This window comes from Rhinolophus sinicus, chromosome 18 (assembly GCF_057876585.1).
Source record: "Rhinolophus sinicus isolate RSI-liver-muscle chromosome 18, RSI-T2T, whole genome shotgun sequence".
Lineage (NCBI taxonomy): Eukaryota > Metazoa > Chordata > Mammalia > Chiroptera > Rhinolophidae > Rhinolophus > Rhinolophus sinicus.
In genome coordinates this window covers 633,795-650,464 of record NC_142518.1, presented here as the reverse complement: position 1 = coordinate 650,464, position 16,670 = coordinate 633,795, and the positions used below count along the sequence as shown (strand labels likewise).

The window sequence follows — 16,670 nt, the reverse complement described above, 5'->3', positions numbered from 1 at the left end:
GTGTGTGTGTGTGTGTGTGTGTGTGTGTTTGACACCTCCAGGCCCACTGAGCTAGCCCCTGCTTTGATGACATCTGCAGAGGACGCATTTGTACATCAGTGTTGAGCTGCATAACTGGGCCTAATTCTGCCTCTTCCACTGACCACACTGAAGTATCCGTGAAAGTACCTAAAGGAGGAAGGCCCAGGCCCTGAAGAGCAGGAAGCCTATGTCAGAGATTTGACACAAGGAGAGAACACTTCTCTCTTAGTCCGTTCGGGTTGCCATCACTGAATACCTCAGACTGGGCAGCTGCAACAACAGACATGCATCTCTCACCATTCTGGAGGCTGCAAGTCCCAGATGAAAACACCAGCTGATTCAGTGTGTAGTGAGAACCCTCCTTCTGGGTCACAGATGGCATTTTCTCACTGTGTCCTCACGTGGAGGAAGGGGTAATGGAACTCTGGGAGGTCTCTTTTATAAGGCACTAATCCTATTCATCTGTCTTTTGTCAGTTTAATTTGCAGGCCCCCAGCACCGAACCTAAGAGGGTTTATGACTGCCCCCATGACCTAATAACCTCCCAAAGGCTCCAGCTCCTAACACCAGCATGTTTGGGGTTAGGGCAGCAAAATATGAATTTTGTGGGGATATACACATTCAGGCTACAGAAGCTCCCATGTACACCGTGGGGGCAGAGCCAAACTGAGTATCTTTAGTCTCCCCCCCTCTCCCTGAACAACCCCACACTGAAGCCAGGCTCAGGGCTTTGCACTGGGTGCCCTACAGCTCACCCTTGACCTCTCACGCCTGGGCAGCCTGGGTTGACAGCTGTACCCAGTGTGTGAAGCCAAATGCTCAACAAGCTTCCATCCAGTCCCACAACTCAGATGTGTTTCCCCAAGGACCTGGGAGCATCTCTTTGAAAAGTGGTCATGAAGGAAGATCATGTCCCATCTCCCACCGGATGTCCCAGGAGCAAGTGGACCTGACTTCAACTGTCACCTGACTCCTAATTGCAAAATCCACCTTCAGTCGTGAAGATAGATGCAAGTTAGCAATGTCATCTCAAGGACACAAATGCAACGGGGTGTCTTCACTTGTACATAAGGGGGAACTTTCCTTCCATCTTTGCAATCTCTCAGCCCAAGGCCTGGGATGTACGTCACGTGTTGGTGTGAGAGCTCAACTAGACAAACGGGCGATGGCTGTGTCATCTACGATGAGAAAACCCTGACCCACAACCAGCAGGGACCAGCGCAGGAAGCCAGCCTGCCATATCAGTCGGATTTGCAGAAAGCCGACTGCTGCCACTGGTGAAAACAGGAAGACCAACGTGATGTCCCATTGGCCCATAGTGGGCATATCTTGAATACCGACTGAAAAATTCCCTTATGTTGCTCCCACTTCCAACTTAGCAGCAAACGAAGGAAAGCCAATATGCACCCTTCGAGTCAGCTGCCTCTGTCTCCTCCAGCACCACAGCTCCCACGAGGACACAGCCGAGACTTCCTTTCTCCCACTGGAGGGGGCACAGCATGCCACCCCAAAACATGTCACGCTGCAGAAAGATTATTTTGAGCTGGAGGCAATGGAGAAGCAACAGCTGCAGAAAGATGCTTTTCCGAAAGGTCCCTTATCTGACTGAAGCATCGGGATGGACCTACACACTAATTAAAATAACCCTTGTCTTCCAATAATTTTCCTCACATATTTACCCTCCCACATATGCTGCCCTTGGAAACCGAAAACCCCTTTCCTGGGTCTTGTCACGTCACCACAATTGATCGTGCTTTGTTAAAAATAGACTCTCAGCATAACTGCTTCTTTGGGGGGGGGGGTGCTTTCTTTCTTTCTATGAACACTTCCCTCCCATGCCATGTACAAATTTTAACACCAAATAAAATTTGTATGCTTTTTCTCCAATTAATCTATCGTTTGTCAGTCTAATTTGCACACCCCATTCACAGAACCTAAGAGTGTGGATAAACGTGTTTTTCCACGCCTACACCACTAGGAAGTCATCTACCTGACTTTGAGGCTCTGCCAAATGCAAGTGATGATGGCTGACCCCCTCTCTCCAGAGCCAGCTTTGAGTAAACAGCCTCTGCTTGTTCTCCTTGGGGGTGGGGGGGTGGGGTCTGTGTTTATTTCCACAGGTTTAATGCTCATTTAGAAGTAAAATGGCTTTCTTTCTGTTGAACCTTTGTGGAGGGGTTTTCTGGGTTGGGAGGGGATTTTGTTTTTAATTGTATTTCCCCACAAGTGTCCAGGGATGGAAGGGAATTGGCTGTGGGGCAGTTGAGATCCTGCCAGGCCTGCACTCAGGAGTCTGGGCTCCAGCTCACTTTTTGGAAGGGAGTTCTGGGAACACTTAGGTGACAACAGGTCAGTCACAGATTCACACACTCCCTCCCTGGTACATGCCAGGCCTGGGTTGTCCCCCCCTCATTCATAGATGAGTAATAGGCTACAAACAGACTGTCCAGGAAACGATTGTGCCATGGGAACACGGAAATAAAATAGAACACATTCTAGTTGCATTTCTAGAGAAACCCATTCTTATGAAAAGCATTTGATCCAAAAACAAAAAGCAAACAAAAACCCAGCTGCTTGGAAATCATGAAATAAAATGAAAAAGTAAGTTTTGAAAAAAGGAGGGCACGATGTTAGAAGAAGCAAAGGGGTTTGGCTGGAAGGCAGCTCCTTGCAAGAGGAAAACTTTTGAGCCACCCAGATAACCAAGAATTCCTTAGAACAGCCAGGCTGGAAAACGTGCGATTGACATAAAAATCCGGCCAATTCATGGCTTTGAGCTGCCAAACAGGAGCCAGCTGTGGAGCAACCCATGCAGACGTTTTAGGGGGGAAAAGGGTTCAAAAGAAGTTTTAACATAGCTGGGGGTGATCGTGGCCAAACTGAAGGAAAAAAAGACCTTCTTAGCTAAGCAAAGACTCTCCAAAACATCTCAACTGTGGATTGCCAGGGTGAATACACACACACACACACACACACACACACACACACACGAATGAAAGCTTGCCCTTCCAAAAGGGAAAGGAAATGCCCTCCCTTTCTCATCAGCATTTCCTTTGGAAAACTTGTGAGGCAGCCTGGCTGTCTCTTAGCCCTGAGAAGCCTGTCAATCTCCTTAAAAGTGGAAGGACCTGCGGGCCCTTTTGCATCCCAGGCATGCATCCTGGGGCCCACAACCCCCTTTGCAGAGGGAGCCAGAAGCTGGGTCCTGCCTCACAGACTCTGTGAAGGTTTTACTCTAAGACATAATTTTCCACTTGTGGAAGGAAAGGTGCCAGTGTTGTTTCTCTTTGGATGAAGACCATTAATGTGTGTGTACTGGGTTGTATGCTCCAGGCCATGTAACAGGTGAAATGGCCTGTGCCTTGTGGTCTCGTGAGCAGGTGGCCTGTCATGGCCGTGAGCTTTTCATTGCTTCCTTCTGTGACAGCCCTGCTTTCTCGGCTGGCAGGAGGTCTCATTTATGTATTGATTTATAGATGCATTTGTATTGTGTTCTGTGCTTTAGCTGTTTTCTAAAAAAAATTATTACTTTTTTATTGTGGTCAAATACACGTGACATCAAATGGACCATTTTAACCTTTGCAAGTGTACAAGTCAGTGGCTCTGAGCACATATGATGTTGTGTAACCCTTACCTCTACTTCCAGAACATTCTTACTACCCCAAAAAGACACCCCGTTCCCAAGAGCAATCCCTGCCCAGCCCGCTCCCCAGCCCCTCACCCACTTCCTGTCTGTGGAGGAGCCTGTTCTGGACGGTTCCCGTAAAGGGAGCCACACATGGTGGCCTTGTGTGTCTGGCTTCTGTCACTGAGAGGCATGTTTTCAAGGTCCATGCACGATGTAGCGAGTGTCAGCGCCTCCCGCCTTTTTATGGCTGAGTAAGAGATTTTATTTTTAATTATACTTCCCTAGTAGTATCTTTCCCCTAATTTCCTACTTGGAGTGGGACCAAATGAGGAACTAGGAGATGGAGGGGGGGACATGGCAGGAAGGGTGGGGTGACACATGGCAGGAGGGTGGGGGGACTCATGGCAGGAGGTGTGGGGGGACACATGGCAGGAGGGGGGACACATGGCAGGGCTCTCACAAGCATTGACGGCAACCCACCAAATACAATGTTACACATTAAATGCCCATCATAAACCTGGTAACACAACTGACGATAAAAGTTGAAAAATGACGTGAAAGGAAAAAGTATGGTGTCTAAAAAAAAACAAATCAGCATGCCCATATCCTGCGGCTGAAATCCCCGATTACTGGGGCAAAGTGTGGCCGAGTGGACGGGGAATAAACGTGGCCTCCACTCCCTCACATGGCAGGTCAGACACGAGTCTGCTGAGGAAGTAGGCACATGGGGATTTCTTCAAAACTAGGGGAAATCTGAGTAGCGTTAACATACGGTGTCTATGTACCAAACTGATGGGAAAAACTCACAAGCAAAGGCAGGCCTACTTACTGTTCCCCCACACCACCCCTTCTCCGCCTCCATCGGAGAGGCCGTGGTTCCAGGTCCCCCCTCAGACATCAAAGTCCACATGTGCTCACGTCCCTTATGGAAAATGACACAGTATTTGTATGGACCCTCCGCACAGTCTCCCGTAGACCTAAAATCGTCCCTAGGTTACTTATAACACCGGATACAATGTAACTGCTGCGTAAAGAGTGGTTACACTGTATCATCTCAGGAACAATGACAAGAGAAAAAGTCTGCATCTGTTCAGTACAGACGCGCCACCAGAGCGTAACTACACAGGAACAATGTAACATTTGCCAACGACAGAGCAACAGTGTAGCATTCCTTTTTCAAATATTTTCCATCCTGGCTTGGTTGAACCCACGGATACAGAGGGCGACTGGATACTGTAGCAGGAGGCAGAGAGGAAACTTGCTCAGGGACAGAGTTCCTTAATCAGTGACAAGAGACAATGGCAGATGAGGGCCTAGAAGACGGATGAAACAGGCCACATCGCCAATCACCTAAGTGGATCCAATTGGTCTCTGAGTAAAAAGACACCCCAGAAGGCATTAAAGATGACAATCAGGTCTGGTTTAGGGGAGGCTAGGGACACCCCAGCAGCAAGAGGCAGGCCAGGTCCCCAGGAGGGGAAGAAGTAACAGGCTGGAAGGAGCCAGTGAAGGGACCTGGGCCAGGTGCATTCCCCTCTTTCTGGAAGCAGAAGCTGGGGACTTTCTGCCTTGGCAAATAATCCCCTCAAATTAACCCTCATAGAAACCCAAACCCATGACCCAAAATTGCACAGCACCATTTCCTGAGTCTACAACAAAACACTCAGTTAAAAAAAAAAAAAGGTCCAACAATTTAAAAACAATAATTAGCCTTCCCCTAAGTAACTCCTAGGAGAAGTTAGGTGGCCTTCAATACAATACGCGGATGGCGTGTTACAAAGTTGCACTCCTGAAATGTGGATAATGTTACTAACCAGTGTCAGCCCAACACATCTAACTAAAAAGGAAGGCGTACTCAGCCACTCATTTAATTTTAAAAAATTATGACCTCCCCGCCGCTCCAAAAACTGGCTTTTTTTTTTTTCTTTTCCAACCAGGAGAAAATCTTCCACACAAATCTGTGGACAGCAGGAGGAAGGAAATGAACCAGAGATTATTAAAACTGAAAACTCACAGGTGAGGGTCTTTGGTCTACTGCTGACACATGTAAAGAAAAGCACAAATACACTCGATTTCATGGAGCTAGTCAAACTCTGATCGAAGACCACTGAGATGACACAAAGAATAAATGAAAATGTTCCCTTAAAAATAGAGTAAGACCAAAAAAAAAAAAAAAATAGAGTAAGACCAAAAAAAAAAAAAAAAAAAAAAAAAATAGAGTAAGACAAAAAAAAAAAAAAAAATAGAGTAAGACCTAAACTCATATCCACAACCTGAATTCAAGGTTGTTTTCCTTTTAAAATCCATTAAGATCGTCCAGAGTCTGTTTCGGTAAGACAAGAACGCTGTAGGAGAATGTCAGAAACATTTTCAAGAATATACAAGTTCCGTGCAAGAGAAGGGGAAGCAGCACTAGAAGCTCAGGAACGTAAATGAACCTCTTGTAGTGACAAAGAAGGTCTCTGCCTCAGCGGGCAGTATCATAATTCGTATTGCAACACTCGATTTTTGAAATCCAGGAACAAAGCAAGAATGCATGGGTGACCATGCCAGGCTAGTTACTCTCAAAGCCATCTCAAATTCACAATGAAAAGTGAAAGTCAAGAAGAGAGACACAGTAGCATTATTTACAAGTTATGCGATACAATTCAGAAAAGCAAACGCTCCCCCCCCCAAAACACATAAGATTTATGAGATGAGGACACCCCCTGGGTTCATAAAATAAATAGCTTTTCTACACCAATGTGAACAAAGAGGAAACTGAAACAAACAAACAAACAAAAGCTTGTTTGGCCAATTTTTATCCTGTAGAGCCAGTCCTAGTTCCATATTGGACCTGCTTCATTTGTCCACTCACAGCCGACCATGGATGGGAGGGAGTCCCTTCTGTGCCATCCTGTTGCCCATCCAGGGCACCACCACTTCCCACATTACATCCATGCAATTTATCAGCCCCAGAAGCCCAACCTTCCCCCCTTTCCTTTGTCTACTCACTTTTCCACAATCTACTCACTTTTCCACAATCTACTCACTTTTCCACAATCCACTGCCCTTTGTTAAAATGGCAGTTGTAGAAGCTCCCTAGTCTAACCACTTCTTTGCATGTTCAGTTCTCTTCTGTGATGCTTCATGTATGTAAAAATGAAATATAAGAACAAATCTGTATGCCTTTTCTCCTGTTCCTCTGTCTTTTGTCAGTTTAATTTGCAGGCCTCTGTCACTGAACCTAAGAGGATAGAGGAAATGTTTCCTTCCTCTCCAAGAAGAGCAATGGGAGTGGGAATCTGCAGCAGGGAGGGGACTCAAGAGGCAATTTACAGGGAAACTGAAGATTGACAAAAGCCATAAGGCATGAGCCTTGAGCACTCACCTGTGGGATCGGACTTGTGGGACAGCTGGGGCGCGTGTCTATTTTGCATTCTTGCCAAGTCACATTTCTCCTGTTATTCCAGATTAACATCTTTTTCCTTGGATCTAGCTTCATGTTTATAACGGGAGATACATTCTCCTGTGCTGTCATTAAATGAAAGAACACTCAGCGAGCATCAAGACCCCTCCCTCCCCCCAGGTGACACTGATAATTACAGTGTGTGTGTGTGGGGGGGCATTTTGGAAGCATGAAGGATGGATCAAATGCTTTTGTTTTTTCTTGATTGAGGCCAAATTCACACAAGATAAAATTAACCATTTTGAAGGGAGCAATTTGTTGAAATTTATAAGCACCTGAAAAGTTTCTCAGACTCACTCGTCATCAGGAAAATGCAAATCAAAACCACGCTGAGGTGCCTGTTCATCCCCATAAGGTTAGCTAGAATCATCATCTTTTTAAAAAGAAAATAATTGTTCTAGCGAATATGGAGAAATGGGGACCCTCTGTACATTGATGGTGGGGGTGCAAAGCAGGCCATTATGTGTTTCTGTGTGTTTCTGGTGGGCGTCAATTATTTCTATTCAGCCTATAAATTATGATGTATAGATTCATCCACATCTAGACTTCTTTTTAAATGTTTTTCAATTGAGACATCATGAACATATAACTTCCTATTAGTTCCGGGTTTACAACATGATGCTACGTTGTATATGTTGTGAAGCGATCCCAGGGCAAGTGTAGATCAGCTCCAGCACCACAGAGGGTTACAAAGTATCTGTAACGCAGGCTCTCAGCTCCCGCTCCCCGCACAGGAACGCAGGACATGGTGAGGCCAAAAAGGAACACCCATGGAGCCATAGATAGGGGAGTCACACCACTGTATTCTCGCTGGTGCCTGGGTTGGACACACAGGAAGCAGAAGCCACACCATCTGCAATCCGCTGTCCGCTTCTCTGCCAACCAACTAACCAGCGCAGCCACGGCAGTTATATTAGTGGCCAGTGGCTCACTGGTTATAGCTGATGGCCAACTAGTCACAGCCGATGGCCATCCAATCACAGCTGATGACCAGCTACTTCCCGAGCCAGCACCTTTCCACGGGAGGCCGAGAGCCTGGAAACTGCCCTCTGGGACTCTGTCCCCACACCATCTTTCTGCTGTGATGAGAACTTTTAAGATCCACTGTCTTGGCAACTTTCAAATGTGCAGTTCAGTATTGTAAGTATACAGTGTCACACAGTATAACTAGACTCGCCAGGCCGTACGCTGTATCTCCAGGACTCACCTTAGAACTAGAAGTTTGTTCCTCTTGACCCCCTACACCCATGCCCCCCACCACCGTGCTTTGATTTAATTGGGCGGCTTCCCTCCCAGGCATTCAGGATGGGGGAGGGGACAGGGGAACCCCTTTGAGCTGGGGGGGGGCATCCGGAGTGGAGGGTGTGGGCCATGACAGGCTTGCCATAGGGGAGGCAAACAGTACGTAGAGGTTTAATTCTCCCCGTTAAAAATACGAGGAGAGAGTCTTTCACCCGAATCTCCTTTCCTTTCTGAGTTTTTCTGTCCTTTTACAAATGGACAGACATCCTTGAATTGGCTAGACAGACCTGTGGACAGGCTCTCAGCGCAAAATGTTTCCTGCAAGACAAGGAGCAGTTCGGAAATGGGCTCCTCGGAGATGTGAACGCCTGTGCCCATGTCTGGGGAGGACAGACGTCCACCTTCAGCAGGCACCTGGCTCCAATGCAAACCCACCGGAGGGAATGGGCAGTGCCCGCTTAGCGCCATAACCAGCTGGACTCTTTCTGCCGGGGCCAGCTCTGGTTTTGTGCTCCGTCAATAATGAGATGGCTTTCTTTCTCTTCCACCTACTTGGGGAGGTTTTCTGGGTGGGCAGGAGATTTTGTATGTAAGGACTTTCCCCCACTAGGGGCAGAAGGTCTGACACACCCACTGGGGTTGAGGTTTGGGGTTTGGGACTGGAGTCAGGCGACGTCTCCTCCCCTTTGATTCTGCAGGAGGATAAAGAATCCGCCTGAGTCTGACTTGCAAGGAGACCCCTTTCCCTACCAGGTGGGAGGGGCTCCAGGTCAGGGGACCTTGGTCCCCTTCAAGTGGTAGGAGTGTGGCTGTCCCACAAAACCCCAGAGGACTCGCCTGCACTTACCAGGGACTTCACCGCACGCTGAGCTCAGGAGCACGAGGAGGGTTACAAAATCCAACAAGGACGCCATGCCGAGCCCCGCAGCTGCACCTAAGCATCCAAAGAGAAGACACCTGCTCAGACGTCAGATTCCAAGCCCAGCAGGAGCCCGCCCTTCTCAGCACGACCCCTCCGTAATTAAAGGGCCCTTTCTTTGGTGGTTCCCGAGACCCCACTGTTTACAACGTCCCATCAGTGCCTAGCTGTTACTGTCTTGGCGTGTAATTAACCCCTGGTCGTTTGCAGACCGTGAAAGGATTTACGAGACTCTGCAAGAGTAAGATGAGATTTATTGAAAGTCAGGGAGAGAGAGTCTGGCAGAGGGAAGTTTTGCCAGGACAGAGCCCGATAGGGACAGCTGTGCCGACGAGAAAGAGTGCTGGGGTTTTATATTTTTCCAGTTGTCAGCTTGCGGGGTGGGGGGGTGGGGGGAGACTGCCGTTACAATTGTCTTCTCCTGGGAACTGTCCTCTGGCGAAATGAGGCCACCTTTTTAAACTCTGCTTGAAACCCCCTCCAGAGCAGCAATGAATCTACACCTGTGGTGACAGCATTCAACAAACTGGGATCGAGATTTGTTGGGGTCCTGCCCTTTGTGTGTGTTCCCAGCCCACTGGCGTTGGTCATCACTGGCCCACATTCCTGCTTCTGAGATGTGTATGTGGGGACCCAGAGTGGGTATCAAGGTGATTTTAAGGTGATCGTCTGTAAGTGCTGGCTGAGGGGCAGGAGAGGTGAGGCCCCCCAGTGAAAGAAGGGATGTATGATGAGGTTGCTGGTCCACAGCAGCCACTTTGTGCATGAAGCCCCTCGTGCCCATTTTCCTGTACTCCCAAACATCCCAACAGGTAGGGACATTTCCAGCATCACAGCAGAAGAACTATGGCTTAGGGATATCACCTGCCTCTGTGTCCACGTGGTGAGAAGTGTGGCCTGGAAGCCATCTGGGGGTGACCAAGAGGGACCAGGAAGCTGTTGCAGAAGCCGAGGGGAAGGGAGCCTTGGGGGGGGGGGAGGGTCACCACCTGGATGAAACTGCTGAAAGGCCAGGTGAGGTAGAAACGGAAAGGACCTCACCTGGAGGGAGGCCACCCGTGCCCTCGGTGCCCAAAGTTTCGGTGGAGGCAGTGGCAGAGCCCAGCCTGCAGTGTTTGGGGAGTGGAAGGGGTGAGAGGTCCTGGAAGAGCTTCGAATTCCAACACCAAGCGCTGCCGAGGGAGGATTTTGGTGAGTAAAACGCCAGGATTTTGTTCATTTGAACAGATTTCCCCCCCTCATAGCTTCACAACCCTACAGACTAGCAAGGGCTGAACACAAAGAGATGGAATGACCTTGCTGGCTGAACAGAGGTCATCAAGAGTGAGGCTGTAGATGAACTGGCCGAGAATCAGACACCGTCGATGAAGAGTCAGCACCCGTCAGAGGCCACCGGCGACCCTCAGGGTATTGTGTTTGTTCTCCTTTCAGGAGACAGTTGCCAACCTCAGGCAGTGAGAGACCAATGTAGCTGCATACCTGGGAACAGGTAAGCTCCTTTGTGTCCTGTGTCTCATTAGCTAGTGAGAAGTCTTCCTAGATAAGACAGACTGAGGGAAGAGGCTGAGGAAAGGGAGAGACAGAGGGAGTGTGGAAATTTGGGAGGAAAAAACCTTTTCCCTCTACCCTCTTAGATTCTGTGCCTGGTACCTGCAAATTAAACTGATAAAAGACAGGTTAACAGAAAAACTAGCTTTAATTACATACATACCCAAAGAATAATATGACTCAAGAAGGTGACCAGATGATGGAGTCTTATGCACCATCTTAGTCTCAACAAAGGATTTTGGGTTTCTGGGTGGGTGAGGCCTCTTATGGGAAGGGGTCGGGAGGGGAGGAAATGCATGGGTGACAGGAGTTGTCTGGTTATACAGATAAGAGTCTCTGGGGTGATAAGCGCTGTCTCTGAGAGCAGCTCTTATCTTCTTGGTAGAGAGACATCTTTACAAACAGAAATGTCCTTTATTACTGTAAATTTCCTTTGCAGAAGGGGGAGCCCATATACTCCACTTTTAGGCAGCCATGGAGGGGTAACGAGCTTTCCCTGCCTCAGCTGGTTCTTGGTGGCCTTTAGCTCAAAATAAGGCACATTGTGGGATGGCACGTCACCTGCCTCCTGGCTCACAGCTTCCTACTTTTATGTGTGGGGGACCACCCTCCTGCAGCCCCACTCTGCGAGCTGGGCAGCTTGGCTGTCACAGACTCTTCCTCCTCCAAGCAGATTTCCTTCTCTGTGTGGCCACACACACTCCTCCCAGCTCATCCTTTTATGGGAAGCAGAACTCGACCTCAGGAAATCATCTTGGGATCCTTCCAGGTCTGCACCCCCAGAGAAAAATGGCAGTTGCTGAAATTTTTCCCAACAAGGAAGGGGAGGCGATAACATGTGGGGGTACAGGGGCACCCCAAGACCTGGTTTTAATGCTCCGGTCCAGGGCACCTGTTGTTATGGACTGAATTGTACCCCCCTCCCCAAAATTCATATGTTGGAGCCCTAACACCCAGGACCTCGGAAGGAGGCTGTACTTGGAGACGGGTCTGTAAAGAGGGGACTAAGGTGACATGAGGTCACTAGGGTGGGCCCTGCTCCAACAGGACTGTGTCCTTATAAGGAGAGGAGATGACACAGACACACACACAGGGATGACCACGTGAGGACACGGGGAGCAGATGGCTGTCCACACACCCAGGAGAGAGGCCTCAGGGGGGACCAGCCCTGGGACACCTGGACCTCAGACTCCAGCCTCCAGGACGGGGAGAGATACATGTCTGTTGTGCAAGCCGCTCAGGCTGGGGTCCTTTGCCATGGCCGCCTGAGCAAGTGAATGCAGAGAACTGCCAGCAAAGCAATGCAGGGTGATACTGTGTGATACCTCCACCCTCATTATTAGTCCTGGCGGCCACTCATAGATGGAGCTCTCTCTGTGTCCGGGACCGAGGTTGGCCTTCCGTGTGGCCCCTGGAGGAACCACTGGCTGAGGGGGCAGAGGGCGTGAGCAGGTGCTGGGCGTGGGCGGGCCCTCCTCTGCTTGGTCACGATGGAGGGTGGGTGACATCGCTTCTCTCCTTCCCGGTGACGCCCCACACCCTTTCTGGGACCTCGCCGGGAGCTGGGGGACAGGGCAGCTTGTGCAGCCCACAAAGACCTGCCTAATGGAGTCTGAGTCCCCTCCACCTGTTCCCGGGTCATCGGGTCCTCTACCCATCGGCATCCAAGACCAACCCTTGAGGACAATCACGCTTACGCAATCCCAGAAGGAAATGTTTCACGGATACATAAGGGTCCACACACGCCACGTACCGTCTGCCACATACCCGACCGCTTACGACGTGCCACGTAAAACGCTGAGCATTTTATCAGCAACACACATGCCACGCGTCCACCGACCCATTTCTCGCCTGTCCCCAAAGCCCTGTTGGTCACAGTCCCACCGTTTTCCCCTCCCGCCTTCCCGTGGGTGAACCATGAGCTGGTGCAGCTTTTCCCTTCTTATCAAACCCCCCCACCCCATCCTACCAGTGCCGTAAAGATGGGGGAAATCGACTTACGGGTGGGTCAACCTTGTGGACCCCTCGCGGCCGTTTTGGGTGCTTTTTGAAGGTGCTGTCTTCCCTGCCTGGTACACGGGGTGGCGGGCACAGGGTGCTGACAGCTCTGCAGGAATCCAGCTCCCCCAGGGGCCCCCGGCAGCCGTCCTGGAGGCAGCCAGCAGTGTTTCCCCAGCGAGAAGGGAAAAGAGACTGAGAAGGCCCGGCCGTCTGGACCCACGCTCTCCTCTCCTCTCTGTCTCTCTCTCTCTCTTTTGTTTGCAAAGAATTCTTTCCTAGGTCAGCCTTTTGAGAAACACGTAATCTTCCATCAACTGAGTATTTTGGGTGCGTGAGCAGCCCAGTGTTATCTTGGTGGACAGGAAGTGTTTTAGCCCAGCCAGCGGTCTGTCTCAAGCCCCGTTTCACGCACATCCCGAGTTCCCCCTGTTGGCAGCACGGGTCTGTCTGGCCACGTGTCCACCTGCTCCCCGTGGGGTGGTCCCGGAAACCAGGGTCTGGGTTCCTGCCTCCATCTGAGCACCGGCTCGTGCTCTGTCCACTCAGGGGGAGCTGAGTTTTCTTCAGTGTCAGGGTCTCGTAGGTGGTGTGTGTGTGTCCTTCTCGTCCTGGTCCCCTGAGCTGGGCGGACGGACCCCAGGGCATGCAGTCCTACTGACCGGCCGACAAAGCTCCCCTTTCCTGGTAAAGCATCCTTCTCGGCCTGCGAGCACGTGCCTTCCTTCTTCTGTGAGAACCCCGCTCCCTGGGGCAGGAGGGCAGGACACAGCAGGAAACCCTGGACCCTACGAGGGTACCGCGTTGTAAGTAGGTGCCTTGGTACCTCGGTTTCCGAATGTAACCCCTTCCGGAAGACCATTCGCGTTCTGAAATGTTGGAAAACAGCCGACAGCTGGGCCTCAGGATCTTGCCCTCAGCAGAAGCCACGTGACACGTTCGATGTGCGAGGCGTGTTCGAACATGGAAGCATTTACTTCTGGGTTTTCGGCGTTTGTGAACCGAAATGTTCGTCAACGGAGATGTTGGAACACCGAGACACTCCCGTGATTTCTGTCCCCAAGCGTCTGCATAATGGGACACCCGTTCGCTGGCGTGCCCTCCCACACGAGTGCCATCGTTTGCACATGTCCTCAGGAGACATGCTCAGCCCCTCCTTTGCTCCGGTCAAGCCCCGTTATGACGTGGTGTCGGCGAGGGGCGTTGCAGGTGGCTGTACCTGACAGGGGACACAGTCTTTCGTCCCCAGTTACTTTGCAGCCATTAGCATCGTGCTGTTTATTTTAAGGGTGAACGATTCCTTCACTCCTGGACCCAGAAGTAAGCGGGAGGCTTCGAGGAGACCAAGAGGGCTAGGGGGCCTAGCAGAAATGGTCTCAAGGTGTTGGGGGGTCTAGAATGTTCTAGAACACAGCGGTACACACGAGGTTGACAACGGAAGCCCAGACCACAGTGAAGGGTGCAGGCTTTGGGGTCGGGGGTTAGTCATTTTTAGCGTTTTGTTGTTTTTTTAAAGGGCACTCGTGAACGGAGGCATTTTGGGGTTCATGGCAGCTGTGACCTTCTTAGAAAAAAATGATACCGGGCTGTCTCCCGTTCAGCTGCTGGGTTAGGACGTGCCAGAGGGACAGCATGAGAAAAACCACTGTTCATCACCCAGTTTTAACTCTGTTTTCCTCTGCTTTCCACAAGCAATGGGAATCGTACGGTTTTTGTCTTTTTCCATCTGGCTTATCTCACTCAGTGTAACACCCTCGAGGTCCATCCCTGTCGTTGCAAATGACAATATTTCACCTTTTTTTTTTACAGCCGAGTAACATTCCGTTGCTCGGCTGGTGACAGATGGAACCTGCTCTTTTGGGGCTGGACACTCTGTCGTGTATACAGACATCGAATTATAAACGTGTCATTATATATGTGTACGGGTGCCTTCGAAATTTAAAAAGACACCTGCCAATGCCGCGTGATGTGTCTCCAAAAAACACAAAATAATGACTAAAGGAGGGTGACAGCTTGCAGTGTGATCGGATTTTCTAGTCATTCGACGGAGAGAAACCTTACTTACACTTCATGTGGCAAAAGAGAAAATAACTCAGATAATTGCAAAAACTAGAAGTTGTTTGTCTGGCGAGTACAGAGGCAGGAGACGTGATGTTCGATGAGTCAGCTGACACAGACGTCCCCCCACGTCTGTGGCTTTGCTTTGCGTTCCGCGCTTTCACTTCCCTGCTGTCCGCTCCCGCCTGGAAGGTACTAAATGGGAAATTCCAGAAATAAACAATTCTCCAGTTTTAAATTGCACACTGTTCTGAGTGTCGTGATAAAATCGCACGCCATCCCACCCAGGACGTGAATCATTCCTTTGTCAGAGAAACAGCATGAGTGACCCCAGGCCCACAATTTTATTACAGTATATTATTATAATTGTTCTATTTTATTAGTTTTATTATTAATCTCTTACGGTGCCTAATTATAAATTAAACTCTATCATAGGTGTGTATGGATAGGAAACATAGTAACGTGTGCACAATCTCAGGACCCCACTGGGCGTGTTGGCACGTGTCCCCTGCAGAGAAGGGGGCACGACCCTCATTTGAAAATCATAAGGTTGCCTTATGGGGGCTGGTAAGGAGGTGTGTGGGGGCTACACAGGCTCCCAGAAATCGATGGGGTGATTGGAGTTTCACCGTCTGCATGGTGGTGATAGTTTCACAGGTGTCTGTATGAGTTAAAAGGTATCCATTTCTACATTTTAATCATGTCGTTCATTGTACGAGGTCTGACAATTAAGTTTGCGAACTTGTTGCAACAATGTTGCTCACCTTTTTTGCTATCAGAGGGATTATTCATTATGAATTTGTATCAGCTGGACAAACAGGTAACCAAGTTGACTATTTGGAAGTGCTGAAAAGGCTGCGTGAAAAAGTTAGACGACCTGAACTTTTCGCCAACAATCCATGGCTCTTGCATCACGACAATGCACCAGCACACAGGGCACTGTCTGTGAGGGAGTTTTTAGTCAGTAAACAAATAACTGTATTGGAGCACCCTCCCTGCTCACCTGATCTGGCCCCCAGTGACTTCTTTCTTTACCTGAAGATAAAGGAAATATTGAAAGGCAGACATTTGGATGACATTCAGGACACCAAGGGTAATACGACGACAGCTCTGATGGCCATTCCAGAAAAAGAGTCCCAAAATTGCTTTGAAGGGTGGCCTAGGCACTGGCGTCAGTGCATAGCTTCCCAAGGGGACGACTTGGAAGGTGACCATAGTGATATTCAGCAGTGAGGTGTGTAGCACTTTTTCTAGGATGAGTTCGCGAACGTAATTGTCTGACCTCGTGTGTCTCTTAATCCTCAGTAACAGGATAAAACCTTATACCTCTTGGCAATCACGAGAGAGCTTGTCCAGCAGGCAGATTCACGGGACACCTAGAAACAAGTTTCGTTACATGGGTGCAATGTGTGTTAAGTTTTAGTTGCAGCACAAACACACGGAATCGGTGGCCAGATGATTTGGGGAGAGTTAGGGTGTTATGAACATTTAACTTCCCACAGGCTGTGTTACGGAATTCAAAAAGGTTACTGTTACCAGTTAAACAGCCACAGGTGAAGCAGAGTTCCCAGCGAGGAGAGGAACAGCAAATGAGACCGTAGCCAATCTCTGTTTTAAGTTAAATGTTACTGGTAACAGGGCTCTTCAGGATCCCTGTTTTCTACACGTTTTGAAGTCCACCCAGTCTCACAGATGCATTGAGACAAGCGGTGGGAGGCGATGAAAAAGGCAAGGAGAGCTGTTGGCCAGGGTGGGGAGGGACCTGTACTCTCAGATCCTCTTTGTGGGGGTTACAGATAGAACAGACA

General features: G+C 49.4%; 1 protein-coding gene across 2 annotated transcripts in view; it reads right to left on the bottom strand.

The window, feature by feature from the left end:
- The window catches only part of LOC109439145 (granulocyte-macrophage colony-stimulating factor receptor subunit alpha-like), a 32,446-nt gene extending 16,794 nt beyond the window's left edge, over positions 1–15,652 (bottom strand). The window contains exons 1-4 of one of the 2 annotated variants that reach the window (XM_088794851.1): positions 12,808–15,652; positions 10,300–10,430; positions 9,187–9,273; positions 7,020–7,162 (exon numbers count right to left, since the gene is read on the bottom strand). In XM_088794851.1, the coding sequence (XP_088650977.1) occupies positions 7,020–7,162; positions 9,187–9,253 (210 nt within the window). In that variant the 5' untranslated portion in view covers positions 9,254–9,273; positions 10,300–10,430; positions 12,808–15,652. The remainder of the gene's footprint in view (positions 1–7,019; positions 7,163–9,186; positions 9,274–10,299; positions 10,431–12,807) is intronic. The other variant, XM_088794852.1, reaches the window with a different exon arrangement.
- Between the last annotated feature and the right edge of the window lie 1,018 nt (positions 15,653–16,670).